At 52.2% G+C, this 26358-nt stretch overlaps 1 protein-coding gene across 1 annotated transcript in view; it reads left to right on the forward strand.

The window, feature by feature from the left end:
- abca2 (ATP-binding cassette, sub-family A (ABC1), member 2) overlaps nt 1–26358 on the forward strand; it is a 61009-nt gene that overhangs the window by 33020 nt on the left and 1631 nt on the right. Inside the window, exons 12-48 of the mRNA XM_051932331.1 lie at nt 107–274; nt 371–467; nt 546–719; nt 804–906; nt 3966–4080; nt 4172–4362; nt 4447–4597; nt 6500–6704; nt 6898–7056; nt 8570–8750; nt 8830–9042; nt 9742–9938; nt 10022–10201; nt 10287–10471; nt 10563–10683; nt 10758–11021; nt 13175–13375; nt 13462–13564; nt 13663–13991; nt 14567–14780; nt 14856–14961; nt 16395–16506; nt 16589–16649; nt 16739–16913; nt 17040–17155; nt 17240–17387; nt 17476–17599; nt 18241–18373; nt 18455–18575; nt 18653–18831; nt 19039–19180; nt 21698–21832; nt 21928–22031; nt 22138–22230; nt 24254–24356; nt 25931–26068; nt 26151–26357. Coding sequence (XP_051788291.1) covers nt 107–274; nt 371–467; nt 546–719; nt 804–906; nt 3966–4080; nt 4172–4362; nt 4447–4597; nt 6500–6704; nt 6898–7056; nt 8570–8750; nt 8830–9042; nt 9742–9938; nt 10022–10201; nt 10287–10471; nt 10563–10683; nt 10758–11021; nt 13175–13375; nt 13462–13564; nt 13663–13991; nt 14567–14780; nt 14856–14961; nt 16395–16506; nt 16589–16649; nt 16739–16913; nt 17040–17155; nt 17240–17387; nt 17476–17599; nt 18241–18373; nt 18455–18575; nt 18653–18831; nt 19039–19180; nt 21698–21832; nt 21928–22031; nt 22138–22230; nt 24254–24356; nt 25931–26068; nt 26151–26357 — 5748 coding nt within the window. The remainder of the gene's footprint in view (nt 1–106; nt 275–370; nt 468–545; nt 720–803; nt 907–3965; nt 4081–4171; nt 4363–4446; nt 4598–6499; nt 6705–6897; nt 7057–8569; nt 8751–8829; nt 9043–9741; nt 9939–10021; nt 10202–10286; nt 10472–10562; nt 10684–10757; nt 11022–13174; nt 13376–13461; nt 13565–13662; nt 13992–14566; nt 14781–14855; nt 14962–16394; nt 16507–16588; nt 16650–16738; nt 16914–17039; nt 17156–17239; nt 17388–17475; nt 17600–18240; nt 18374–18454; nt 18576–18652; nt 18832–19038; nt 19181–21697; nt 21833–21927; nt 22032–22137; nt 22231–24253; nt 24357–25930; nt 26069–26150; nt 26358) is intronic.

Genomic DNA, 26358 nt, shown 5'->3' on the forward strand with positions numbered 1-26358 from the left:
AAAGAGATTGAAGACACTGGATAAGACAGACTCTCCTTTAATTAACGGATCACAGAAACAAGGTTGAAATCTGAGCCACTCCTTCTACGAATGTCGCCCCCTGCAGGTCACTGCCAACTTGCCGAGACAGAGCGAGCCGTTCAACTCGTCCGACAGCGACGCGCTCCGCCGCTTGATTGACAGCAACTTCACGGCGCCCAACAGCAGCACTCTGCTCCAGCAGCTGGACACCATCGACAACGCGGCCTGCGGATGGATCCAGTTCATGTCCAAGGTGCGTCCTCCTCATCCTCGGCTTCGCACCGCATACAGGACAAGAGGGTGGTGACCACCTGACTGTCCGTCTCTTCCTTTCTCTCGGAACGTGCAGGTCAGCGTGGACATCTTCAAAGGCTTCCCCGACGAGGAGAGCATCGTGAATTACACGCTGAACCAGGCGTACCAGGACAATGTGACCGTGTTTGCCAGTGAGTCCCCCACTTGCCCGGCGGGTGCGCGCTCTTCTGCCGCGTCTCACTCGGTGTCTCTCTCTCCTTCCATCAAAGGTGTCATCTTCCAGACCAACAAAGATGGCTCCCTCCCTCCTCATGTGCAATATAAGATCCGGCAGAACTCCAGCTTCACCGAGAAAACCAACGAGATCCGGAGGGCTTACTGGCGTCCAGGGCCAAACACAGGGGGACGTTTCTACTTTCTCTATGGTTTTGTGTGGATTCAAGGTAGTCTGGGTGGAGTACTGGGGGGGTCCAGCGAGGCCTGGAGTTGACATGTGTGTCAGCTGCTGCTGCTTGTCTTCTTTGCAGATATGATGGAACGGGCCATAATCAACATGTTTGTGGGCCATGATGTCGTGGAGCCAGGAAACTACGTGCAGATGTTCCCTTACCCTTGCTACACACGTGACGAGTAAGTGAGCCGCTTTGCTTTTAATTCACGGCGAATACAAAGTGGGTGACAATGAGGGTGACAGGCAGCCATTAGCTTTTACAGGACAGGGGCCACAGAGGTCTCTGCTGGGTCACGTGAATGATGGCGTCCCATCGCTCTGTTAGGAGGCTGAGGGTCCTTCTGGGGGGGATGTGGACAAGTCCATAAAATGTTCTCTTACGTGTCACCGGTGCCCTGTTACTGTTACTGTGGCCAGATAACCCGACTGTATCTTTGACTCGTTGGCCCAGGTGCTCATGGGTAATCCTTAGTGTTGCCCTCATGTTCTTTGAGGTTTCCTCCTGCCATGCTGTTGTCATTTGTGCAGCCAGGATCGGCCTGGTGGTCCGCTGAAGGAATTCTGGGCTTCTTGGTGACTTCTGTTAGTTTCTTTGAGTTCTGCCCTCGGGCTCAACTTGCTTGGGTGGCCTGGCGTGGACATGCTGGCGGTGGTCTGAAGTCTTCTGCACATCTTCTAGGCCAGGGGTGTCCAACTCCGGTCCTGGAGGGCCACAGTGGCGGCAGGTTTTCATTCTAACCATGAGCCGTTTTGGCTTCTAATTAACTTTTTTTGCCTTTATTTTAATTGACTTGACTCGGACCCCCTTAGTTGTTTCTTTTTCCTCAATGAGCAGCCAAACAATAACGAGACCCAAAACGAGCCGCCACATGACCAGCTCACCTGAAAATAAAGAAAGATGAAGATCTCAGTAAGGCTGATCTCTCAGGTGACCAAAACATCTCGACGGTGGTCTTAGAAAAAACAGAAAGTCAACAGAATGAGAGCAGCGACAAGTCGTGAGATTCAATAACGACATTAATTAACAGCAAGAATATTGAGTGTGACGAGGATGGACAGGATTGGAAATGAGGACATTACAGGGTCAGCTCAGGTGGGACGGCTTAGGGACAAAGTGAGAGAGTTGAGATGGCGTTGGTTTGTGCACAGGAGAGAGAAGGGTGCTAAGGATAGAGCTTCCAGGCGAGAGGAGAAGAGGAAGGCCTAAGAGGAGGTTTATGGATTTGCCTTGGGGTTGTGACAGAGGAAGATGACGAGGACAGGAAGAGATGGAAGAAGATGATCTGCTGTGGTGACTCCTAACGCAAGCAGCAGAAAGAAGAAGAAGAATCAGCTTCTCATTAAGGAACTGGTTGGCGTGAAATTGGTTGGAGTTTGACGTTCCACTTTAGCTGGTCACCTGTCAGCTCGTTTCACGTCTCATTTTTGATTGGCTGCCATTTAATGAAGAAACAAATCAATTGAGAGGACCGAATCCTTAAAAACAGGGCTATTAAAATGAAGTGAAATCTGATTAGGGTTAGGGTGAGAATGAAAACCTGCAGCCACTGCGGCCCTCCAGGCCCGGAGTTGGACACCCCTGTCTGGACAGTGGAATGGTTCATTCCCAGTTGTTTGGAGATCTTCCCGGACTCCGAGGTGTCGATAATCGTCTTTCTGTCTCGGCCTGGTGACCCCCTCACAGAGCGAGTCATACATGAGAGGGCCGCACTGCTCAGAGGAGACGCTTTCTCTATTTGTATCTGATTCTAATATCAGGCATTGGAGGCAGCGATCTATGGACCAAAGTGAAAAGTTTATTGAAATTATTGAAATTATACGATGGACCACAAAATGCAAATGTGGCCTGATGTTTGTCACATGACACAGCGTCACTCGTGTCCTCCACATGAATGTCCCGCTCTGGAATCAGTGAAACCTAAAATGAAGTCTACTTCTGACGGGGCTTCAGGTGTCCGTCCGTCTGTCCTCCCCGAGTGTAACACAGCATACTGTCTGACGCCCGCCCGTGCCAGGGGGTAACATGGCGGCATGTAGTTTACACGTGTCGGTGTCGCCCAAGTGTTAAAATAACACTCAGTGTGAGTGAATCCCCTCAGGAATGAATGAAACGCTCCGTTCTTCAGTCCTGATGTCGCCCTCAGATCTCCGTACTTTCACATTTTTAGGTTTGCCCCCCACCATCTTCTATGGAGGGGGGGGGGGCACAAAAGCTTTAGATTCATCAAATTTTTCGATCTGCGGTTTTCGATGTTTTTGGGTCCCCTGCTATCTCGATGATGGGGGTCTGTCTGTCTGTCACAGTCTCTTGAGCTAAAACAGCCGGACGGACAAACCCCAAACTCGACACGTACCCCTCTAACGAGATGACGATGTTTCTGAGCGAAATTGAGCAGGACAAGGAGGTCCTCGAGGGCAGTGATGCTTCACCTTTTTGGAGTCACGGACCCCTTTAAGAATCTGATGACTGCTGTGGACCCCCCTTCCCCAGAAATATTCCCATCAACACAACTTTGCAAGCAATGTATTTTAATGTCCTTTATTTGTTGAGATGACCCTCAGTATGTGACAAGCACAAAGTCTTAGTAAACTTTTTATTATTTAACAAATCTAAAAGAATTAAAGAGATTATGAAACACAAATTCAAACACATCTACATCAACAGTACCGGGCTGTATAGTGAATGTAAATGTTCATTTTTATCTGACCCTCACGGACCCCCTGAAACCCACCCATGGACCCCTTGTGGGTCTGCGGACCTCAGGTTAAGGACCCCTGCTCTAGAGGAGCCCTCAAGTACCTCAATGAATGATGAATTCTCCTTGTCCATCGTTATCGCGATGTTCACTGAAACGTTACAGAAGAGTTCGGCTAACTTGGTGGTTCCGAGGGCACAAAGCCCACTGATGCCCACTTCTGAATTTATTTCCTTCTTCCATTGTCTTCTTCTTCTTCCATTCTGCCCGTTGTGCCCATTCGGTGGTCTGAGGTCTGCCCAGGTCTGTGCAGTTCCTGTGCCTACGCCTGTCCTGGTCCTGCCTGACTGCCTCTTACTTTGTGACTCATGGGTGACGGCGACAGAGGGAGTTGGCGTGGTTGGTATTGGGGCTCGTCGAGGGTCCAGTGCCAACGACCTCGATTAGTTTAGAGATCAGGAGGATGAGGAGATGTTTCCTCACTGAGACCCCCATGACACGTGGGTGGTCCTGACTGCACTGTCCTGTGTTCCTGCCCGCAGTTTCCTCTTTGTGATTGAACACATGATGCCCCTCTGCATGGTGATCTCCTGGGTCTACTCTGTGGCCATGATGATCCAGCACATCGTAGCTGAGAAGGAGCATCGGCTGAAGGAGGTTAGTGCAGGGGGTGCGTGAGGTGCGATGGTCATGGTTTTACTGGTCTGGGCGGAAATCATGTAACATGAAGTCTTCCTCCCTCCTACAGGTGATGAAGATGATGGGTCTTAACAATGCTGTCCACTGGGTGGCCTGGTTCATCACGGGCTTTGTGCAGCTGTCCATCTCGGTCACCGCTCTCACGGCCATTTTGAAATATGGCAAGGTGCTCATGCACAGCGACCCGTTCATCATTTGGCTCTTCCTCACGGTGTATGCCGTGGCTACCATCATGTTCTGGTAAACATCTCGGCCGGTGCCCGCCTTCATTGCATCCAGGTGACATTTAGAAAGTTCTCCTGATGTCTGTTTCTGTCTCCACAGTTTCCTGGTGTCCGTTCTTTACTCAAAAGCCAAGCTGGCATCGGCGTGTGGTGGCATCATCTACTTCCTGAGCTACGTGCCATACATGTATGTGGCAATCCGAGAGGAGGTGGCTCATGACAAGATCACCGCCTTTGAGAAGTGCATTGCGGTACCTGGCTGCCTTTCTGTCCTTGGCATGCGCACTTTTGTGCCCTTTGTGCAGTGTGTCCACTTGGCATGTTAGGCGGATGTGGCGCAAGTCCGCCATCTGTGCCTTGTGCCCATCCTCCATGATGTGTGCCCTTTATGGCTTTTCTGCCTGGCATTTTGTCAGCTCTGTCTTGTGCCACTTATGGGTCCATTGTCTGTCTGCCTGTTTTTCCATGATGCTCTTTGTGTGTTTGCCCACTGTGGCGCGTGCTCATCACGTGTCTGCCCTCCAGAGCCTGTGCCACTGATGGACAGGGGGATTCAGAAAGTACTGAGACCCCGTCACTTTCCAACCACTTTATTGTGTTGTAGATTTAGTTTTAAATGGTAAAGGTGCCCGTTTTTTGCCCATCACTAATTAAACCAAATTGACAAAGTGACGACATGTGATCAGGATGGTTGGCAGATTTATTAAGAATCTCAAACTGAAATCCTGTCATTCCTAGCAGTTAGCAGACCCTCTGCTGTGGCCCTCAGCTCCATCCCATGTCCTTTAATGAGACGACGTCCAGAACTCGAGGGGAGTCCACTGAACTGACTGGACATGAGTGAGGAAGACACACGTCTAAATGTATATTGGAGGTCCCACAGTTTACAAAAACCCAAGCCATGAAGTCCAAGGAGCTCTCGGTGGACCTCCATTATGGTGATGCACAGAGCAGGACAAGCTCTGAGATTTCATAGGACCACAGTGGCCTTGATAAGGGTGAAATGGGAGAGGCTCGAGACCACCAGGTTGTCCATCTGGCCAAAGTGAGTCACTGGGCTGGCAAGACCTCAGTCAGGGAGGTGACCAAGAACCCAATGGTCACTCCAGCAGATCTTCAGACGTCCTGTGCTGAGAACCTATGGGAAGGAACTCCACCCAGCTGGGTGTTTATGGACGAGTGACCATGAAAGGGGCAGGGCAGGAGGAAGATTCCCTGGTCAGATGAGAACTCCAAACACTTTGTCTGGAAAAGGCCGGGAGCTGCTCATCACCTGGTCATTACCTAACCCTAAGGTGACACATGCTGGTGGCAGCATCAATCTATGAGGACAGGGGGACTGGTCAGAACTGAGGGGATGAGGCCAAATGCAGAAGAAGACCTGCCCCAGTGTGCACCCCACCTCAGACTGGGCCGACACTTGAGTGGCCCACCAGAGAACATGCATGCAGAGACATGAAGATGGCAGTGCCCCCCCCCCCCCCCCCCCCCTCCAGCCTATTGGAGGTTGAGAGGCCCTGAAGAATGGTACCAACTGCCCAAATCCAGGCATGCCAAGCTTGTAGAGACGTAGTCTCGAAGTCTCAAAGCTGGAATAGCTGACAAGGGGGGGCTTCTACAAAACACTAAATGAAGGGTCTGAAAACTTGAAGGACGCTTTTAATCATGATCATAATCGTGAGGAGCATAAACTGATGGGCAGAAATGTGAAATGTACGCATTTACAATCAAGTGTGCAGAACATGAAGGGGTCCGACTCCCCCATAACTAAAGGTAGTGCAGGTGTGGCTCTGGCACTGGTGCCCGTAGTGCCCACACTGACTGCTTTATCGCTCACTTGAGAATGACGAGGCTCCTGCTGTCCTCATTTCTACAACTCCTTTACGACTTTGACCTTTTTAATGTATTTGATATCCATGGTGGGTCTCATTCATGGCGGGGGGGGGGGGGGGGCGATTTTTAAACTGGATGTCACATCAGGGGCCTGTGTTTTTTTTTTTTTTTGACTAGTTGGAGCCACAGCCCTGCCCTGAGCCCCCCGTCTGTGTGTCTGTCTGCCTCATATCACGGACCCCAGGGTCACTCAGCACGTCTCCCTCCTACTTTACCTTCTCTTATTTTGGTCCATTTGGTTTTTCTTTTTCCCCTTCCAGTCTCTGATGTCCACCACGGCTTTCGGACTGGGATCGAAATACTTTGCCCTCTATGAGGTGGCAGGAGTGGGCATCCAGTGGCACACCTTCAGTCAGTCGCCCGTTGAAGGGGATGACTTCAACCTGCTGCTGTCCATGGTGATGCTCATCATTGATGCCACCGTCTACGGGGTGCTCGCCTGGTACATCGAAGCTGTTCACCCAGGTATGCAGCGCAGCGGTTTGTCTTTTCTTTGTTTTTCAGAACTGCTGGGCACACAACCCTGGACCCCGTGGACCCATCCTTCATGTCAGTCCCAGTTGTGTCCTTTGTATTTGTCCCCAACGTCTCCCTCCTAGGCACGCTGTTCAACTGCAGGTTCATCAGCCCTTCAAAATGGTTTCTTCTCTCCCCCTAGGAATGTATGGACTTCCGAGACCCTGGTACTTCCCCCTGCAGAAGTCGTATTGGCTTGGCAGTGGCCGTGTAGAAGCCTGGGAGTGGCCGTGGTCCCGCAGTACCAGGCTGAGCATTATGGAGGAGGACCAGGCCTGTGCGATGGAGCATCGACGCATAGGTAACCCCTAGACTCGGGGCGGGGGGGGCGGGGCGCTCTTCACAAAAGGGGCTGATGTTGGGAACAAGGAGTATCAAAGAATACTGGGCTGGGGATTCTGTCAAAAACACTAAGTTTTAGGAGCACAAAGAGTGACAAAAATGCTAAAAGCAAAAAAAAAAAAAAAAGGCAAAAATCGTTTTCTTAAATGGCAGCCCAAAGTCCAAGAGTGCAGTCCGAACGACAAAATCCACAAAAAGAAGTGAAGATCCTGAAAGCAGACGATCAACACGCACTTTGATTCGCACTCCACGAGTGTCAGGGACTCACTGAGGCCTCTGCTCCTGAATAGAAACGCTGAGGGCGGGGCCTTCAGCAGTGATGTCATCCTGGCCACGCCTCTTGGGGGGTTCCTCCCACACAACAGCACAGATACCTATTTACAATAAAAGATAATCAATTGAAATAAACAATGGAGGCACAAAATGGGAGCCACTGAAACGTAACTGGCAGGTGCCAGTCAGGGGGCCTCCCCTGGCTGGGCATCAGATTTATGTTTTCTGTCTCTTTTGTCCATTCTTGGGTCTTTTATTTCTGTTGTTATGTCCATCGTTCCTTATTTTGTATTCTCTTTGTGTCTGTTAGCTGCCTTTGTTATGTTTCTGTGTTGTCCACCAAGAGGCGGGGCCACCTGCCAGTCACCACCAGGAACTGCCCCCCAAACCCCCCCCCAAATACACACTCTAAATCCAGAGGGTCTCCCACAGTTCCTGGTTTTGTGCTTTGTGGCTCCCGGATATTTGACATCTCGCTCTGCACTTCAACTGCTCTTGAGATGTCCTGTTGGGATTTTTGGTCGCATTGCCGTATTGTTTTGGGTGAATCCTATTGGCTGTGTGCTCCATGAAGATTCACTGTTATCATTGTCATTTATTATGGAGAATACATTGCTTACTGCATAAAGATTCTGTTTGTGTCTAGCCGGGGTTTTTCATTAGATTTCCCCCTCTAGAAGAGCACTGCCGCCTGTCATCTCCCACTGTCCATCCACTGTTTCTTTGTCCCAACTGGGAAAGGAAATAAGAACTGTCCTGTCTGGGATGTGTATCCATCCATAGTGACCTCCCAGCCAGGTAAGGGACCCCCGTCCATCCCAGTCAGGATGCCCATCCACCTGATATCTCTATCACAATGCATAGATTGTTAATCCTGATAAAGTCAGTTGAGGGTCATAGGAGATGATACCATAGCTGGACGTCTGTCTGGACTCGGTGCCAGTCTATCGCAGGGCCCACTCGGGCACATCCTCACATGTGGCCAACTCAGGACCACCAGATTCTGTACATTTTTATGGAGATACGAGAGAAAAAACCTCATGCTGACTTGGAGGGGAACACAGATCACGGCCGTGCATGACAGCCATATTAATCATGATGGGGATTTATGATGAAACATGATAGGTGCTAAGAGTTAATGCATGTGAGAAGCAATGTGAAGATGGCAGTGCCAACGGTGTCATTATTTGTTTTCCCAGAAGAGAACCGTGGGATTGAAGAGGAACCGAGCCACCTTCCACTGGTGGTCTGCATTGATAAGCTGACCAAGGTCTACAAAACAGGCAAGAAGTTGGCCCTCAACAAGCTCAGCTTAAATCTGCACGAGAACCAAGTGGTGTCCTTCCTTGGCCACAACGGAGCGGGAAAGACAACCACCATGTGAGTCTGCTGGAGCTCCTCTTGACCAAGCGGAGGCTTTGTGATGGCAGATCGTGACGATTGTCTTACATGTCTGCAGGTCCATCCTGACCGGCCTCTTCCCTCCAACATCTGGCTCTGCCACCATTTACGGCCACGACATCCGCACCGAGATGGACAAAATCCGAAAGAACCTGGGGATGTGCCCGCAGCACAACGTCCTGTTCGACAAGCTCAGTGTGGAGGAGCACCTGTGGTTCTACTCGAGGCTCAAGGGCATGGCGGAGGAGGAGATCCGCAAGGAGATGGACAAGTAGGTCATGGGGACGTGGCGTCTGTGCCAGGCTGCCTGTTGTTAAAGGGGGGGACGAGTGAGACCAGAGAGGTTTGGGGCAGCCACCCCTGGGGCAAAAGAGTTGTGTGCAGAGTGCATAGGTGTACGGGTTCGAGAGCGAAAACAGAACTGTCTTGCTGAGGCAAAGATGGCGGTTTGAAAGCAGAGGATAGGAAGTGATGTCATCAGGGCCGGAACCAGAAGTGATATCATTAACCTGGAAACAAAAGTGATGTCATTAAGTCCGGAACTGGAGGTGACATCCTCAGGGCCAGAAATGGGAAATGATGTCATTAGGCCCAGAACCAGAGGTGACATCCTCGGGGCTGGAAACCGGAAGTGATGTCCTCAGGGTCGCAAAAACGGAGGTGACGTCATTAGGTCCGGAGCCGGAAGTGACGTCCCCAGGTCCAGAAACCGCAAGTGATGTCACCGGGACCAGGTGGAATTTCCCGTAATAGTTCTGCAGTGAAAAGAGAGAAGGGGTCCGTCCCCTCCGCCACCCCCTAGTCTCATTCAGGCCCTTTAGCTGTTCCCTTTGTTTGCATCTGTTCTGCTGAAGTTGGCCCGTATCTCCATCTGAGCTTCCTTTCCGTGCTTCCTCTTTTAGTGGTCTTGGGGCGGAGGGTCTCTGTGATCGTCTTTAGCTGCGTCCCACACCCCTGTCTCTGTCCCCAGAATGATCGAAGACCTGGAGCTGTCCAATAAGCGCCACTGCCTGGTTCAGACGCTCTCGGGTGGCATGAAGAGGAAGCTCTCCGTGGCCATCGCCTTTGTGGGTGGGTCTCGTGCTGTCATCCTAGATGAGCCCACGGCTGGTGTTGACCCCTATGCCCGCCGAGCCATCTGGGACCTCATTCTGAAGTACAAGCAAGGTGAGAGTTGGGGGTCAGTGGCAGGTGGAGTCTGAATGCCAGGGGGTAAGTTTCACGTTGCCCCCCCTCCCCTTCTCTTGCAGGACGTACAATCCTCCTGTCCACTCACCACATGGATGAGGCGGACCTCCTTGGCGACCGCATCGCCATCATCTCTCACGGGAAGCTGAAGTGCTGCGGCTCCCCGCTCTTCCTCAAAAGCACGTACGGCGATGGCTACAAGCTGACGGTGGTGAAGAAGCAGAGCGACGCCCGGGTGTCAGGTGGCCATGAACTCCTTGCTCCTGGCGGGCGCCTCCTTGGCCTCGCTGTTCCGCCGCTGACTCTCCCGTCTGTTTCCTCTTGCAGATCCCGAGCAGACGGTGTCCCCGCTGTCCCCGTCCTCGCTCAGCCCCTGCTCGGAGACACGGGTGACGCAGTTCATCAGGAGGTTCGTAGCCTCGTGTTACCGGGTGTCCAACACCAACACTGAGCTCTCCTACATGCTGCCATCGGAGGCCGTCAGGAAGGGCTGCTTTGAGAGGCTGTTCCAGGTATCGGCGTCCAGCTGACAAGGGGGCAGCCACAGGGGGCGCCGCTGTGCCCGACGTCGTCGTAATGCCCGCCCTCCTCATTTTTTTGTAGGCGTTAGAGGAGAACCTCAACAACCTGGCCCTGACCAGCTTTGGGCTGATGGACACCACCCTGGAGGAGGTCTTCCTGAAAGTGTCCGACGAGGACCAGTCCCTGGAGAACAGTGACGCTGGTGAGGCCCCTTCTAGCCGTGTCCTGACACCCCCCACTCGGCCCCCTCTCTGGTGACACATTTTTCTCTTTCAGACATGAAGGAATCCCCACAAGCCGTCCATCCCGCGGTGCTCACAGCAGGGGAGGCGCTCCCGGCCGGGGGGCTGGAAAAGCCAGAAGTGGAACTCAGCAACCTGATGGTCTGCTCCCAGCTCAGCAACTCTCAGGGGTCCTTGCGCTCCACCTCCTCCGTGGGGTCCATACGCGGGGATGAGGGGGGGCAGTACTCGGAGTTCTATGGGGACTACTGCCCCTTGTTTGACACGACGGAGGACCCCGAAAACGTCAGCCTGCAGGGTAAGTGAGGAGGTGCTGCTCGCGTGGGGTGTCGAGAATCTCATACTGAATGCGACTGGGGGGTCCGTGGGTCCATCTGAATGAGGACCCCCACTAAGAAGAACTGCCGTTGGGAAATGTGGGTGTGTGAAGAAAGTCCTTTTAATGTTAAAGAGGGTGAACTTGTGCTTTCATCGTTTCAATTCACTTTTTCCCCCTCGTTTAGCAACAACACGAAAGCAGGACTTGAGAAATTTATGCAAATTTATTCAAAATGAAACACTGAAACCTCCCAGTGACACCAGCGTTCAGGCCCTTCACTTTGGCCCACTCTACTAATCGTCACTGAGATGTCTGGAGACCCCCTGGGGGCACTTCATTTGAGTGGACAGGGCAGGCAAGGCACCCAGTTGACTATAGGGGGTCCCACAGGTGAGCAACACCACCAAGACTGGGCTGAGGTGCAGATCAGGGTCCCGAGAACACCTTAAATGGCAGAAAGTCCACAACATCTGAGCTGTCAAAGCCCCGATGGTCACCCCGGCTGAGCTCCACAGAACGTGGGGGGATTTGGAAGAAACTTCCAGAAGGACTATCGTCCCAGTAACAGTCCACCAGTCTGGGCTGTATGGTAGACACACGGAAGGACCTGAAGCCACCTAAAGGACCCGCAGACTCTCTGGTCCGAGAAAATCAACATGAGGGTCTTGGCTGCACAAGGCCCTCCCCAGGTTTCGGTGGCTCATTCCAACAGTGAAGCGCGGTGGTGGCAAAGTCTGAATGGAGCAAAGTGAACAGCCATCTTTAACAAAAATCTGTTGCAGAAGGCTCCGGACCCCAGACTGGGCCAAAGGGTCACAAAGCAGGAAGGACACACACATCTGGACCCTCAGGTCAGCAAGAGCCAAGCCAGGAGGTCCAGGGGATTCTCTGCAAACGTCAGGGACAGGAGTGGGTCGAGGAGCAGATTGGGGGGTGGCTGCAGCACAGAAGGTTCTCAAGCGAACTCCCCCAAAAGTTGACCACCAGGCCAAACTGAGCAATCAGGGGAGAAGGGTCTTGGTAAGAGAGGTCACCAAGAACTTGATGGTAACCCTGGCTGAGCACCAGTGGGAAGGTGGGAGAAGATTCCAGAAGGACAACCATCACTGCAGTGTAAACAGATGACACAAGAAAGCCCCCCTGGCCAGCAGGCCTAAATGGGTCAGTGGGGGGGGGGTAGAATTGTAATGAGTGGGCGGTGCCTTATTGTGAAAGGGGGAGGTTTGGTAACGCAAAAAAAAAGTGGGAGTGGCCTGAGTGCAGCCTTTGAGCAAATAGGAAAAATGAGGATTGTGGGCGGCACTTGTGGAAGGGACTGGCAAGCTTTATTGGGCGGAATGGCCTCCAGATGTTCTGGAAAAAAATGGGGCGTCTAGACTGGCCCGAGGGTCGGGTGTGTGACGTGACCCCCGGTGACCCTGACCCCCACTTCACAATGGAAAATGAGTGGAAGTGGCAGAGACCATGAGAAGCAGGAGTGTTTGGTCTGAAGAAACCAGGATTCACTTGATTGTCACATCTGGAAGGGACCAGGCACTGCACTAAATTCTTCCAGAAATGGAGCAAAGCCCAGAGACCTCCATAATGAAGACCCCCACAGAGAGCTCTGCACCTCAGACTGGGCCCAAGGGTCACACAGTCAAGACCACACAGGAGTGGCTTGGGGACAACTCTGAGGATGGCCTTGAGTGGTCCAGCCAGAGCCCAGACTTGAACCTAACCCAACGTCTCTGGAGAGAGCAGTCAATAGCCGCCCACCGAGGGTCTCCATCCAACCTGAGTGGGCTTGAGAGGATCAGTGGAGAAGAACAGCAGGAGTGAGAAGCCTGGAGAGTCACACCTAAGAGGGGGCTTCACCTCAGCACGGAGTAAAGGGTCCGAGCGCTTGTGTTAAGGGCATTTTTCAGTTTTTTTATTTTTAACACATTTAGGAAATTTCCTAAATGTGTTGTCATTCCGGTTGAGCGTTGAGTGTTGGGAAAAAATGAATTGAAACGATTTTAGCAAACCAAGTGTGTAAAAGTGATGGCTCTGAGGACTTTCTGAAGGCTCTGTAGATGCTATGGTGGTCAGCGTGTGTGAGTGGCAGCCACGTGATCCTCAGTGCCGCTTTCCTCTTCTATACCCTGCAGCTGAACCCGAGGCGGATGCTGAGGGCCAAGGGTCCTTCAAGCTGGAAGGATCCTGGCTGAAGCTGCGTCAGTTCCACGGACTCCTCATCAAACGTTTCCACTGTGCCAAGCGCAACACCAAGGGCATCTTCTCTCAGATCCTGCTGCCTGCCTTCTTTGTCTGTGTGGCCATGACGGTGGCACTGTCTGTGCCCGAAATCGGTATGCCGAGTCCCTCCTAGCTGTTCTCGTCTTGCTGGTTAGGCACAGCCCTCTGACTAACTTGTGTCTTTGTGACGCCTCCTTAGGAGACCTGCCACCTCTGATCCTGTCACCCTCGCAGTACCACAACTACACGCAGCCCAAGGGAAATTTCATCCCCTATGCCAATGAAGATCGCATGGAGTACAGGTGAGTGCCACTTCCCGACCGCCCACCTCTGGGTGTCAGTGGGCAAAAGCCGGGCTGGGTGGGCATTAGGCTCTTGATTTGGTGTATTCTTCCCTCAGGAGCAAGCTGTACCCGGATGCCAGTCCTCAGCAAATTATGAACACATTGCGCATGCCCTCAGGCATTGGGGCAACGTGTGTCCTCAAAACCCCCTTCAACAGCACTCTGGACCAGCTGGCACAGACCCTCAACCTCAACTCCAATGAATCCAAGATGCTGGCAGCCCAGTACTTTGACTCTATGTGTCTCGACTCTTTCACCCAGGGTGTCCCCCTGTCAAACTTTGTGCCCCCACCTCCTTCACCAGCGCCATCCGACTTCCCAGAGTCAAGCTACGAGGACGGCCTGCGGTTCTGGAATCTGACGACAGAGCCAACTACAGTCAAAGGTGCTGTGCTGCCTCGCTCCGGGAAAAGAGTGGGGGTCTGCGGGGGTCTCTGTTTACACCACCAGGCCTAAACGGGTCAGAAGGGTTGGGGGCGGTTACAATTGTAATGAGTGGGTGGGGCCTCATTGTGAAAGGGGTGGTTTGGTAACTCTTAAAAAAAAAAAAAGTGGGAGTGGCCTGAGTGCAGCCTTTGAGCAAATAGGAAAAAAAAATATGAGGGTTTGTGGGCGGGGCTTGTGGAAGGGACTGGCGAGCTTTATTGGGCAGAATGGCCTCCAGATGTGCTGTAAAAAAATGGGGCGTCTAGACTGGCCAGTACTAGTGTGGTCGGGTGTGGGATGTGACCCCCCGTGGCCCTGGTGACCCTGACCCCCAATGAGTGGAAGTGGCAGAGAGTGCGACTGAGAGCACACAGTTAGGACGTGAACGGAAGGGCAGGCTATGCCCCGATAACGTCTCCGCCAGAAGGACTGGCATGAGGGTGGCTTTGTGGGGTCCGAGAAGACGGCAGTAAGTGTGAACGAGTGAGACGTGAATGTGCGGTGCGGCTGACCGACTGGTTTTCCTTCTTCTAGAAGCAGTGACCTCCACACCCACGCTGCCCCACACCGTCCACGAGCCAATCCGCTGCACGTGTTCAATGCAGGGCACTGGCTTCTCGTGCCCCAGCGGGGTTGGCGGGCGGCCCCCCCAGATGAAGGTGGTCACCGGCGACATTCTTGTAGACATCACCGGGCGCAACGTATCGGAGTACCTGCTGTACACATCGGACCGCCTGCGACTGCACAGGTAGCTGAGTAAGGGACAGAGTGACACGGGATGCCACCGCGGCTCCGCTGACCGACACTAATTCCTGCCTTACAGATACGGAGCTTTGACATTCGGCAACATCCAGAAATCCATTCCGGCGTCATTTGGGATGAAGACTCCACCCATGGTGAGGAAGATCGCCGTGCGGAGAGCGTCACAGGTGAGAATGTCGAGGGTGGGGTGTCGACCCTGTGGGGGGGTGGCAGCCGTCGTGTTTCAATAAACAAAGTCAGGAAAGCAAGGAGAGCGGAAATCGAGTCAACGAAGCACAGGATGCCAGACGAACAATCGACGTGAGGGGCGGGAACGAGAAAACGGACAGGCAGATAAGGGGGCATGAGGGGGGTCCAAAATGAGGGGCACACAGCAGCGTCACGGAGTCTGCAGACCCCCCACTTTTACACATTTTATGATGTTGCAGCCCTCTGCCTAAATCGCTTGGATTTCATTTTTTTCCTCATCAAACAACACTCGATGCCCCCAAACGACAAATTTATTATAAAATCGAAAAGTGAAAGATGACGTTGACAGCAGCGATCAGAGCCTTTAGCTGTGACTCCAGCCAGGGGTCTTCTTGGTCTGATGACACAAGCGTCACACACCTCATTTATTGGGGGGGGGGGGGGATCCCTTGCACCGTTCTTCTCAGCAGATCTCCTGGAGCTCCATCAGGCTGGATGAAGACCCTCGGTGGGCGGAGTTTAAGAAATTTCATAAATTTATTAAAAATAGAAAACTGGAAAATGCAGTTGACACATGCAGTCCGGACCCTTTACTATGTGTTTAGGTGAAACCCCCCCCTTGGGTTTGACTCTACAAGCTTCTCACTCCTGGAATTGGGGGTTTCCTGCCATTCTTCTCCACTGATCCTCTCAGCCCCACTCAGGTTGGGTGAAGACCCTCGGTGGACGGCGGTTCTCTGGTCTCTCCAGAGATGTCTGATTGGGTTCAAGTCTGAGCTCTGGCTGGGTCACTCAAGGCCATCCTCAGAGTTGTCCCCAAGCCGTTGCTGTATGGTCCTGGCTGTGTTTGAGGCCCACAGCACTCCTAGGAGGTCTTCATGAAGGTGGTCTCTGGACTATGCTCTGTTCGACTTGCCCCCCGACCATGACCAGCTGCCCATCTCCTGATGTGGCCAGTGCCCGGCCAGTGCCTGATCTCCTCCAGATGTGACACTCAGAACCAAACAGGTCAGTCTTGGTTTCTTAAGACCAAAGGCCCCGTCTTTTCATGGTCTGCGAGTCCTTTAGGTGCCTTTTTGCAAACTCCAGGTGGGATTTCTTGTGTCGTCTGCCCACCCTGCTGTTAAGCTTAAACCAGTGGAGTGTTGCAGTGATGGTCGTCCTTCTGGAATTATCTTCCATCGCCATACAGGTGCTCAGCCGGGGTGACCACCAGGTTCTTGGTGACCTCTCTTACCAAGACCCTTCTTCCCCAGTTGCTCGGTTTGGCCAGGTGGTCAGCTCTGTGCTCCTGAGAGCCTTCAGTGCTGTTGCCCCCGGAGTGCCCTCTCAGTCACTGTGAATGTCTTGCTTAGTGCCATCTGGGCAGGATAAAGATGAAGTCTTGAGTGTATTTTTGTCCTCTTTTCAGGTCTTCTACAACAACAAGGGGTACCACAGCATGCCCACCTACCTGAATGCCCTGAACAATGCCATTCTGAGAGGCAACCTTCCCAAAAGCAAAGGAAACCCAGCAGCATATGGTAGGCTGAGTCACGATGGCAGTCTGCAGGCCCAAACATTTCACTCCTCAAGTTAACCAAAGTGTCTTTGGTCTCCTGGCAGGGATCACAGTCACCAACCACCCCATGAACCGGACGAGTGCCAGCCTGTCCCTGGACTACCTGTAAGTCGCTTCCATAGATGGCTGCTCTGGGCCCAATCAGTCATCCCGGAGTGCCCACTCACCCTCTTTCTGATGCTTCTGTCCTTCAGGCTGCAGGGCACCGATGTGGTCATTGCCATTTTCATCATTGTGGCCATGTCCTTTGTCCCAGCCAGCTTTGTGGTCTTCCTCGTGGCTGAGAAGTCGACTAAAGCCAAGCACCTGCAGTTTGTCAGCGGCTGTGACCCTGTCATCTACTGGCTGGCCAACTACATCTGGGACATGGTGAGCTGGCAAAAGGACGGAAAAGCTGGCCTCTCGCTTGGAAATGGCCTGCTGACTTACTCACTGTCTCACTCTCTCACACTTTCACTGTCTCACTGTCTCACTCTCTCTCTGTCTCCCCGACAGCTCAACTACCTGGTCCCTGCCACCTGCTGCGTCCTCATTCTCTTCGTCTTTGATCTGCCCGCCTACACGTCGCCCACCAACTTCCCCGCTGTGATTTCGCTGTTTCTGCTGTACGGGTGAGTCGTGGTTGGAGTGTCGCTTGCTCGTGGGGGGTCTCACAGACAGACTACTAAAACACCAGTGGTGCTTCCTCCACACAGCTGGTCCATGACACCCATCATGTACCCGGCGTCCTTCTGGTTTGAGGTGCCCAGCACCGCCTACGTCTTCCTCATTGTCATTAATCTGTTTATTGGCATCACGGCTACGGTCGCCACCTTCTTGCTGCAGCTGTTTGAGCACGACAAGGTGAGCCTGTGCCCTCTCTGGGTGTTGGCACTAACTACTGGGGCCAGTGGGCATCACCCTTCATGCCTTCCTTCCTCTTCCGCTGCAGGATCTCAAGCTTGTCAACAGTTACTTGAAGTCGTGCTTCTTGATCTTTCCCAACTACAACTTGGGTCACGGCCTGATGGAGATGGCGTACAACGAGTACATTAACGAGTACTATGCCAAGATAGGTGAGTGGCAGGAGTGGGGACCGTCTCACAGGTCACACCCTTCAGTGACAAGCAAGACCACTCTGAAAAAGTGAAGGCCTTGGACAATGACTGTCTCTCTAGCCCCTGTAACTCGGGTGACATCCAGCTGGTGGTCTTACGAGCTGGGACCCCCACATTAGAAATTTGTAATATTTCAGATACGGCCATCTTGGGTATTCTGAAAGCTTAAGCCTCGTGGAGCCTGGTGACCATACATGCATTGGGGTTAAATAATTCTGAGGGTGGCGTCACTCTGTCACTCTGTCACGCGGTGACCGCGGGTTTGGCCACCATCGAAAATGAATCACGTGAGAGGTGCTGATGAAGGCTGGCGGTGTCCATGAAAGGCACTTTGACCTCTAAGGTGCTTTTCGTGTTGGTGGTGTAACCACAAGGGGGCACCAGAGAGCCCCCACCCTCAGACATAGTAACAGTAACTAACGACTGTTGATTCCACAAAGCCCTCTTTTCACCAATGCACCCCAATTACACAATAAATGACCCATAAAGCACCAATTCTTCCTCCTCCTCCTCTGCCCCCACACTCTGTTGCCTTCATTTGGGTGGGCACTCTAGAAGGGTCACCAGCCTGAACACGATGTATCATTCACTTTCCACAGGCCAATTCGACAAGATCAAATCTCCCTTTGAGTGGGACATCGTCGCCCGCAGTCTGGTGGCGATGACTGTCGAGGGCTTCGTCGGCTTCTTCATCACCATCATGTGCCAGTACAACTTCATGCGGAGACCCCAGTAAGTGACGAGCCAGTGAGGAGGCTGGTGGTGCCCCTGCAGTGCCCATGTTAACTGTCCCCCTTTGTGACTCCCATGCAGGCGCCTGCCCGTGTCAAACAAGCCGATCGAGGACGATGATGTGGACGTTGCCTGTGAACGCCGGCGAGTCCTGCGGGGCGACGCAGACAATGACGTGCTCAAGATTGAGAACCTCACTAAGGTGATGTCATGATGCCAAGGAGCTATGGGGCAGCAAACGGGTCACTTTCTTGACTGCTCGCTTTTTCCTGTCCCTAGGTGTATAAATCCAGGAAGATGGGTCGCATACTGGCTGTGGACCGCCTATGTGTGGGCATCCGCCCTGGCGAGTGCTTCGGTCTGTTAGGAGTTAATGGGGCTGGCAAAACCACCACCTTCAAAATGTTGACTGGTGACGAGAGCACAACCGGGGGGGAGGCCTTCATTAGCAAACACAGGTAGACCACCTCAGCCACTCTGGGTTGTCCTGTCAGTGTGTTTGAATTGCTGAGTGACAAGTGCCACCCATGTGTCACCCTCTGCATTTGAGAACTCCCTCTGTTGCCGTGTGCCACCCTGTCAGCGTTTGTGGCTGTCCTTTCCCCTCAGTGCCACCCTGTGCTCTTCTGAGTCCTCCATGTTTCTCTGTCCTCTTGTCATTGCAGCATTCTGAGGGAGCTGCTGAAGGTCCAGCAAAACATCGGCTACTGCCCCCAGTTTGATGCGCTCTTCGAGGACCTCACTGCCCGCGAGCACCTGAAGCTGTACACCAGGCTGCGAGGTGTGCCCTGGAAGGATGAGGACCGGGTGAGCGTCTCAGTGGCGTTTGGCAGGAGCCTTCATTGTCGTGGGGTCCACAGTGCCCGTCGCCTTTGTCCCCCGTGCCATGGAATGAATGATGCCACCCCTTCAGCAGTAGAAAAGCCCGCCATGACTTGGTGTGGCCAGCAGGTGGCAGTGGTCGTCGCTGGAGGCTTGTGGCCCTGCAAGTGCAGAGTTTCTCCTGTTGGTGGAGCCAAAGTTCTCTCCTTGTGTGGCACACTGCTGGAAATCGGCCAACACAAACCAAACGTATTTATGAATGAAACTTTAATAGAAAGGGAGGGACAGTCCACCCAAGAAGTGTCCTTTGGGCATCACCCCCGTGTTGTTTGTCAGTGAAGACACATTTAAGTCTCATCTGTTATAGGATCTCTTTGTTGATGACAGATCTTTTATTCTCGCCTGAAAGACAGAAGGAGTCCAATGAGAACAAGTGGGGTACCAACTGGGTGACCCCATTTAACCACAAACTCAAACTCGGGCACAACTCAAAGAATAGATGGCCTGTGAAGTGCCAATGCCAGGGCTTCTCTGTCCTGTAGAAGGCTTAGGGTCCGAATGAGGTGCCACCTTCTGGGGACATCCCTTTGTATATAGTGCCCTGTCCTTATTGGGCGTCTTCTCAGAGCAAACAGTGACGCCACCCCCTCTTGGTACCAGGAAGGCATACATGCATGGCGCTATATACATAATCTAGGGTTTTTGTATGATTGGAAATGTGGCTCTGGCTTATTTTAGTAGAACACGCTTTGCTCACCTTTTGCCGCAACACCATTTTGTTTCACCATTTTAGAGCCTCTTTGTAGTTTCTTTGGCAACATTTCCCAGAATACACTGCAATGCATCAGAGTGACGGTTTAGGGGTCGTCCTGGGCAGTGCCAGGGCACCCGAGTCTGCTGTGAAAAGGAAAGTGCAGTGTCGCTCTGCGCTCGCTGAGTCTCTGCTTGTGTCCTTTGGCTCTCGTTTTGGGTTTCGCCACTCGGCCGTGTTGATGTCACTTTGGTCCTTCGGCTGCGATTGTCCCGGCTGTTTATCTTTGTTTTTTCCTTTTTTGTCTTTTGCGACTCTCGTGTTCACAGACAATGAAGATCACAAAACCCAGCAGAGCCCCAACTTGCACCACAGCCAACAAAATCAAAAGGTCCAGGAAAAGAACCTCAAAAATGACTTGCGGCCCAGAATTCGAATCTCCGGTCCCAGACGTCCCAAACGATGTCACTTGAATCTCGTTTTCTAGACTTATCCCTGCGTGTAAAACTACGACTATCGCGGTTTTGGGGGGCTGTTGATAGTTTGCTTTCATTTTTATGTCGATGACCTTCCTCTTTTCCAGACACCATCGTGGCCGCCATGCACGTGTGTCCTTGTCCACCATCGTGGCCGCCATGCACGTGTGTCCTTGTCAATCATGACGGCTACCGGTGGTCTGTGTGTCCCCAAGCCGTTTCCAACCTGCAGATATGTGTGTATGTGTGTGGATGGCCTTACCTGAGTGAGTTTAAGGCCGGTGCCCCTCTCACCCTGATTGACTGGGGGGAGTGGGCGTCACTACTTTACGGAGGTCCGATTTCAGTTTGTCTGCCTGGTCAGCGACTGTCTGAGTGTCTCTTACAGCAGGAAGTGCAAAGATGGACGCCGAATCCCACCTTGGCGACTGGTCACACTCGGACACTCAGGTGGGACCGCTGACCGTGAACGAGATTTGCATTCATAAAGGCGACGGCCACCAGACAACGACGTCAATGGACGCACAGAGGGCAGTAGAGCTCACCGCCCGAAGAGTGGCGAGGTGGCACTGCCAATGGCTGTCCTACGGCGGGAGGCCACAGTGGGGTCTGCCCACAGATCACGCCATTCATGCAGCGGTGTGCTCAGCGGGGTGGCAAAGTTTTGGAACTTTCTGGAGTTTTTTTTCGGATGTTTTGGCCTACTGTGTGGTCGATGAGATTCTTCTGCTGTCCAATGGCATCTCTTTGATGTGTGACCGAAGCTCTGCCCTTGTGGTGACTGACTGGCTGGCATGCTGTCCTGGGCGTCTCACTGCTGATGATTGTATGATTGTTGTGATTTTTATTTTCTCATATTCTGTTTGAGGGGAGTTGCGTGCATCTGCCTCGAGTTTCTCAGTTGCATCTTCCTGGCACAGTCAGGTGGGTGGCATTTGATCCTTGCTGTTGCTGCCATCGCTTTGCAGGTGGGAGCCCCGAGGTGTTCGTCCTTTTCAGGTCCTCACTGATAACTCCGATGGTGCCAACGTCTGGCTGGGCACATTTACTGGTGTTCTTCATGTTAAGGTGAAGGCCACTCACTTTATACTTGGATTCACGTCTGTAGCTGTGCCACTTTGATGCCCATATCCTCCATTTTCCACGCACTTGGTTGTACCCTCTCTGGGCACTGCCACCCTACTCTGGAATGGGGTGAAGGGATTTGCTCCTTTGATCACCGCACTCCCAGCGGTGCCTTCAGTAATCACATGACCTGTCTTATCATCCCACCAGGTGGTCCAGTGGGCTCTGGACAAACTGGAGCTGACCAAGTATGCAGACAAGCCAGCTGGGACCTACAGTGGGGGGAACAAGAGGAAGCTGTCTACTGCGATTGCACTCATCGGGTACCCCTCCCTCATCTTCTTGGTCAGTCCTCAGTGTCGTCACCTCAGGTGGCCCCCCCCCCCTGTGACTAACCTTTAGCTGGGGGTCACCACCTCTGCTGTGCTTGTCTTTTACAGGATGAGCCAACCACTGGCATGGACCCTAAGGCACGACGATTCTTGTGGAACCTCATCCTGGATATCATCAAGACGGGCCGCTCAGTGGTGCTAACATCTCACAGGTGGGCCGATCTGCTCCGTGTTCTCCAGTTCAGTCTCAGATTTGGGGGGCTCTGCTCCTTCCTGCTCCAGTCACACCCTTCCTTTGCTCCTTATTATGTCTTTCAGCATGGAGGAGTGTGAAGCCCTGTGCACCAGGCTGGCCATCATGGTCAACGGGCGCTTCAAGTGTCTCGGGAGCATTCAGCACCTGAAGAACAGGTAAAGACCCCCTCACGCCAGGGGACTCTGCTAGGGATTTTCAGTCGCAGCCTTCATCTTTTAGAGTTGGAGGCAGGCGGCTGGTCGTGTAGTCTGACACCCCCAGTGACTCCAGTTAGTCCACGACTCGCCCCTCAAACTGGTTTGATTTTGTCTTTGGTTGTCAGGGGGGCTTCTGTGCAGGTGAGAGCTGACAACCAATGAGTGCCCACCCAGTAAAAGTACAAAGAATGCAGCAACGAGGAATAAGAAACACTTGGGGGTTTGGACCTCACAAATGGAGAAGGAGCTCATCTGTCTAATGTCCCATAGTTTATGTACCCCGACAGAATGGGGACAAAGATTGTGGCTGAACTTTCCGTAGCCTCTGTACAGCAGCAGCTCCCTCAGGGGACAGTAAGACTGTACTGGAAGGCTGGCACACAGTCACCATGCCAAGTTGGTTTTCAACTGTGCAAATGGACGTGGTCCAGCGATGAGACTGGGGCAGCTGCAGTCCAACATGCCCTACAATCAGACGTCACATAATGAAGTGCTCTGGGGAGTTCACAGCTCTAAAGAGGGCTGCAGTGAGATGAAGAAACAGAGGTGAGACCTCCAAAATACGGCCCTGCAGCTGCCCAAGGGCTTCACTGGCCTGCCCAGAAGAGGCTCACCCAGTCCAGCTTACTCAAAACCATCACCAGTAGGCTTCGACCTAGCAGGTCTTAGACATGAGGAGCTGGCAAAATAAAATAAAATAAATAATCCCCACAAGAGAGAGGATGACCGTAAACCCCTGGCTTGTGCACAAAGGGCAAACAGAGAATCTTTGTAAATAAAGGATTTACTTGATGCAAATAGAAAATGTAACTAAAATGCTCGTAAGGGTACAGCGCTATATAAATACCAATTACTATTATTATTATTAAAGAGGCAAAAAGGACTCCCTTAAAAGGCTAAAACAAGTCCCAAAACACGAATCCAGAATCATAACCCTTAAACAGAAATAAAAAAAAAAGTCACCAGAACAATCCAAAGAAAACAACAATACTCCCAGTGACACCAGTGAAGTGACAATCTGAGCTCACAGACCGGCCCTAAATAGCCAGAGGGAGGACTCAGAAGGAGTGATGTCACTGTGGCTCCACCTCCTGGGGCTCCACCCACAAAACACAAGCAATGGAGGCATAGTTAAAGGGACAATGCACAATGATGAGCATAACAGAAACTACATACATTATGAAAAAATATGAGATATGGTCAGACCATCAGTGTGACAGTCAGTGGTCTCAGCACTTCCTCTATCAGTCAGGAAGTCATCTTCTAAACCACTTAATCCAGAGCAAGGTCATGGGGGGGGGGGGTGATGAGGCCTATCTCAGATAGCATAGCGTGCAAGGCAGGCAGGAACACTGGACAGCACACCAGTCCTCTGCAGGGCAAGCACACACACACACACACACACACACACACACATGTTGCCAGTGCACCCAACCTGCATGTTTTTGGACTGTGGGAGGAAACCAGAGCATCTGGAGGACATAAGGGAGACCATGCAAACTCCACGCAGGAAGGACCCAGTATGTGAACCCAGGTCTCTTTACTGCGTGGCAGCAGCGCTATCATTGTGCCATGGTGCCACCCACTTTTATAAAAAAATGTTTGTCATTTTTTTCTCTATTTAAAATTTACTTCCTTATAGTGTCTGCTGTATGCACCATCTGTTGGAATGAAAAATAAAAGGCACTTTATTAGTTTATGTGAGTAACACCCTCAGAATGGGTGTGTTGGGAATGAAATCCCTCGCCTGAGTGTGTTGCAAGTGACATGGCGGGTATGGCGGACTGCTGAAATGAAGCGTTAGACAAACAGGCCACAGTTCATCACAGACTGAGCCTGCTAGTGTATAATAAAAGCACTGAGGTCCCGCTTTGCAGTCCATGAGAGGGACACAACCACAGACCTCCTAAAACCCGTATGTATGTATGTGTGAGGTGGCCGCCGGTGCCCAGCTCTCATCGGAGATCGTATCTCATTCCAGGTTTGGAGATGGCTACATGATCACCGTCCGCACGAAGTCCAGTCTCAATGTCAAGGAGGTGGTGCGATTCTTTAGCAGGAACTTCCCCGAGGCTATTCTGAAGGTAGGTTGCCCACTTGCTCTTTCTGCCAGTTAAGAGACATTCTGTAGACGACTGGAAGCATAAATATGGGCCAGCAGAATGTGGACTCCCATACCGAGGGTCCCAAGCAGGACTTTCCAAACCGCCTCTACAAAAGGTTCTCGAGACCCCAGCAAAACTGACGTAGATATTTACATACACAGTCAGAGGCACAGTCACTGGGGGGGCACAGGGGCAGCTGTTCTCATAGCCTAAAGCTGATCTGGGGTGTCCCAAAAATACTTTTCCAAAGTTGGTTGGGCACAGTCAGATACCCTGACTAGATACCCAAAGGGCCAAGTCAAATATTAAAAAAAAAAAAAAAAAGTTTAATTTAGCAAAATGGCCGTGCAAGCCGAAAAGCACACAAAGGAATTGGCTGAAAGGCGAGGTGACACTCCGAAAACAATGCAGAATCCAGAAGTGTGGTCAAAAACAGAGCAGGGGTTCAAAAAATATCAATCATCACAATCATAAAAATGAAACCCAAAGACAAAGTTGGAACACAAAGCACGGAGTCGAAAATCCAGAAAACAAAAAGCAATAGCAGTGAAACTCACAGAAACAAGGAATTATGGGAGGCCCGCCCTTAAAGAGTGACTGGCAGGCAGATGGGAGCCGCCCACAACACACAAGGGCGTTACCTAGGCCACGCCCCTTTCCTAGTGCGCACACACACACACACACACAGACTGGCAGGCAAATGGGAGCCGCCCACAACACACAAGGGCGTTACCTAGGCCACGCCCCTTTCCTAGTGCGCGCACACACACACACACACAGACTGGCAGGCAAATGGGAGCCGCCCACAACACACAAGGGCGTTACCTAGGCCACGCCCCTTTCCTAGTGCGCACACACACACACACACACAGACTGGCAGGCAGATGGGAGCCGCCCACAACACACAAGGGCGTTACCCAGGCCACGCCCCTTTCCTAGTACACACACACACACACACACACAGAATGAGGCACATTATAAACAAAAGAAACATTCATACAAATAAAGAATAGAAAATTAAACAAAACAACTGGGAGCAGTGGCAGGGGGGTATGCAGGCTGAGACGTCACATTGGGGGGGCTTGGGGCTGATGTTTGAAATCAGGAAAGTTCCCAGCAGCTGCGTCCTCAGGTGCGGGTCAGTCACTGCACACTCAGACTGTCGGTGACGAGGACTCAGGTGGGAGTTTGGGCTCAGATTTGATTTTTTTGATTCAAATCAGATTTGACTTTTTATCTTTCTTGGGCGCACAAAACCAAAGGCCTAATAAAATATAAATGACGAGGGCCGCCTGTGTTCATGTAGATGGAGGAAATCATTTTAATTAAAATTATTCAAGTTCCCCTCAAGGTGTCACTGGCGCTGTGATTGGTTGGCCTGACGGAGGGTGTGGTTTAGGATTTGTTTCAATCGGGGGACTGCTTGGGGGACCAATAAGTGAGCGGCTCTACTGTACGTGCTGTGGTGTCTTGTGAGGCATGGACACTGGCCAGTCGTGCCCGATTCACACTCTCCTGCCCGGCCTGGCACCTCATCCCATGCTCTGTTACAGGAGAGGCACCACACCAAAGTTCAGTACCAGCTCAAGTCGGACTTCATCTCCCTGGCTCAGGTGTTCAGTAAGATGGAGCAGGTGGTGGGAGTGCTGGGCATCGAAGACTACTCTGTGAGCCAAACCACCCTGGATAACGTGAGTGACATCTGCCTGATGGTCATTGTGATGCCGTCATGAAATGCACCCTTCTCATCAGCTTTCTGACCCCCCCATGCAGGTGTTTGTCAATTTTGCCAAGAAGCAGAGTGATAATCTGGAGCAGCAGGAAGGTTCGCCACCCGGGACCAGCCAGTCGCCTCTCAAGCGTGTCCTCAACTTTCTGCGCCCACGGGCAGCCAACACGGAGCTGAGGGCACTAGTGGTGGAGGAGCCCGAGGAGCTGGAGAGTGATGATGAGGGGCTGATCAGCTTTGAGGAGGAGAGGG

Source organism: Erpetoichthys calabaricus, chromosome 9 (genome assembly GCF_900747795.2).
Source record: "Erpetoichthys calabaricus chromosome 9, fErpCal1.3, whole genome shotgun sequence".
In the NCBI taxonomy this organism is placed as follows: Eukaryota; Metazoa; Chordata; class Cladistia; order Polypteriformes; family Polypteridae; genus Erpetoichthys; species Erpetoichthys calabaricus.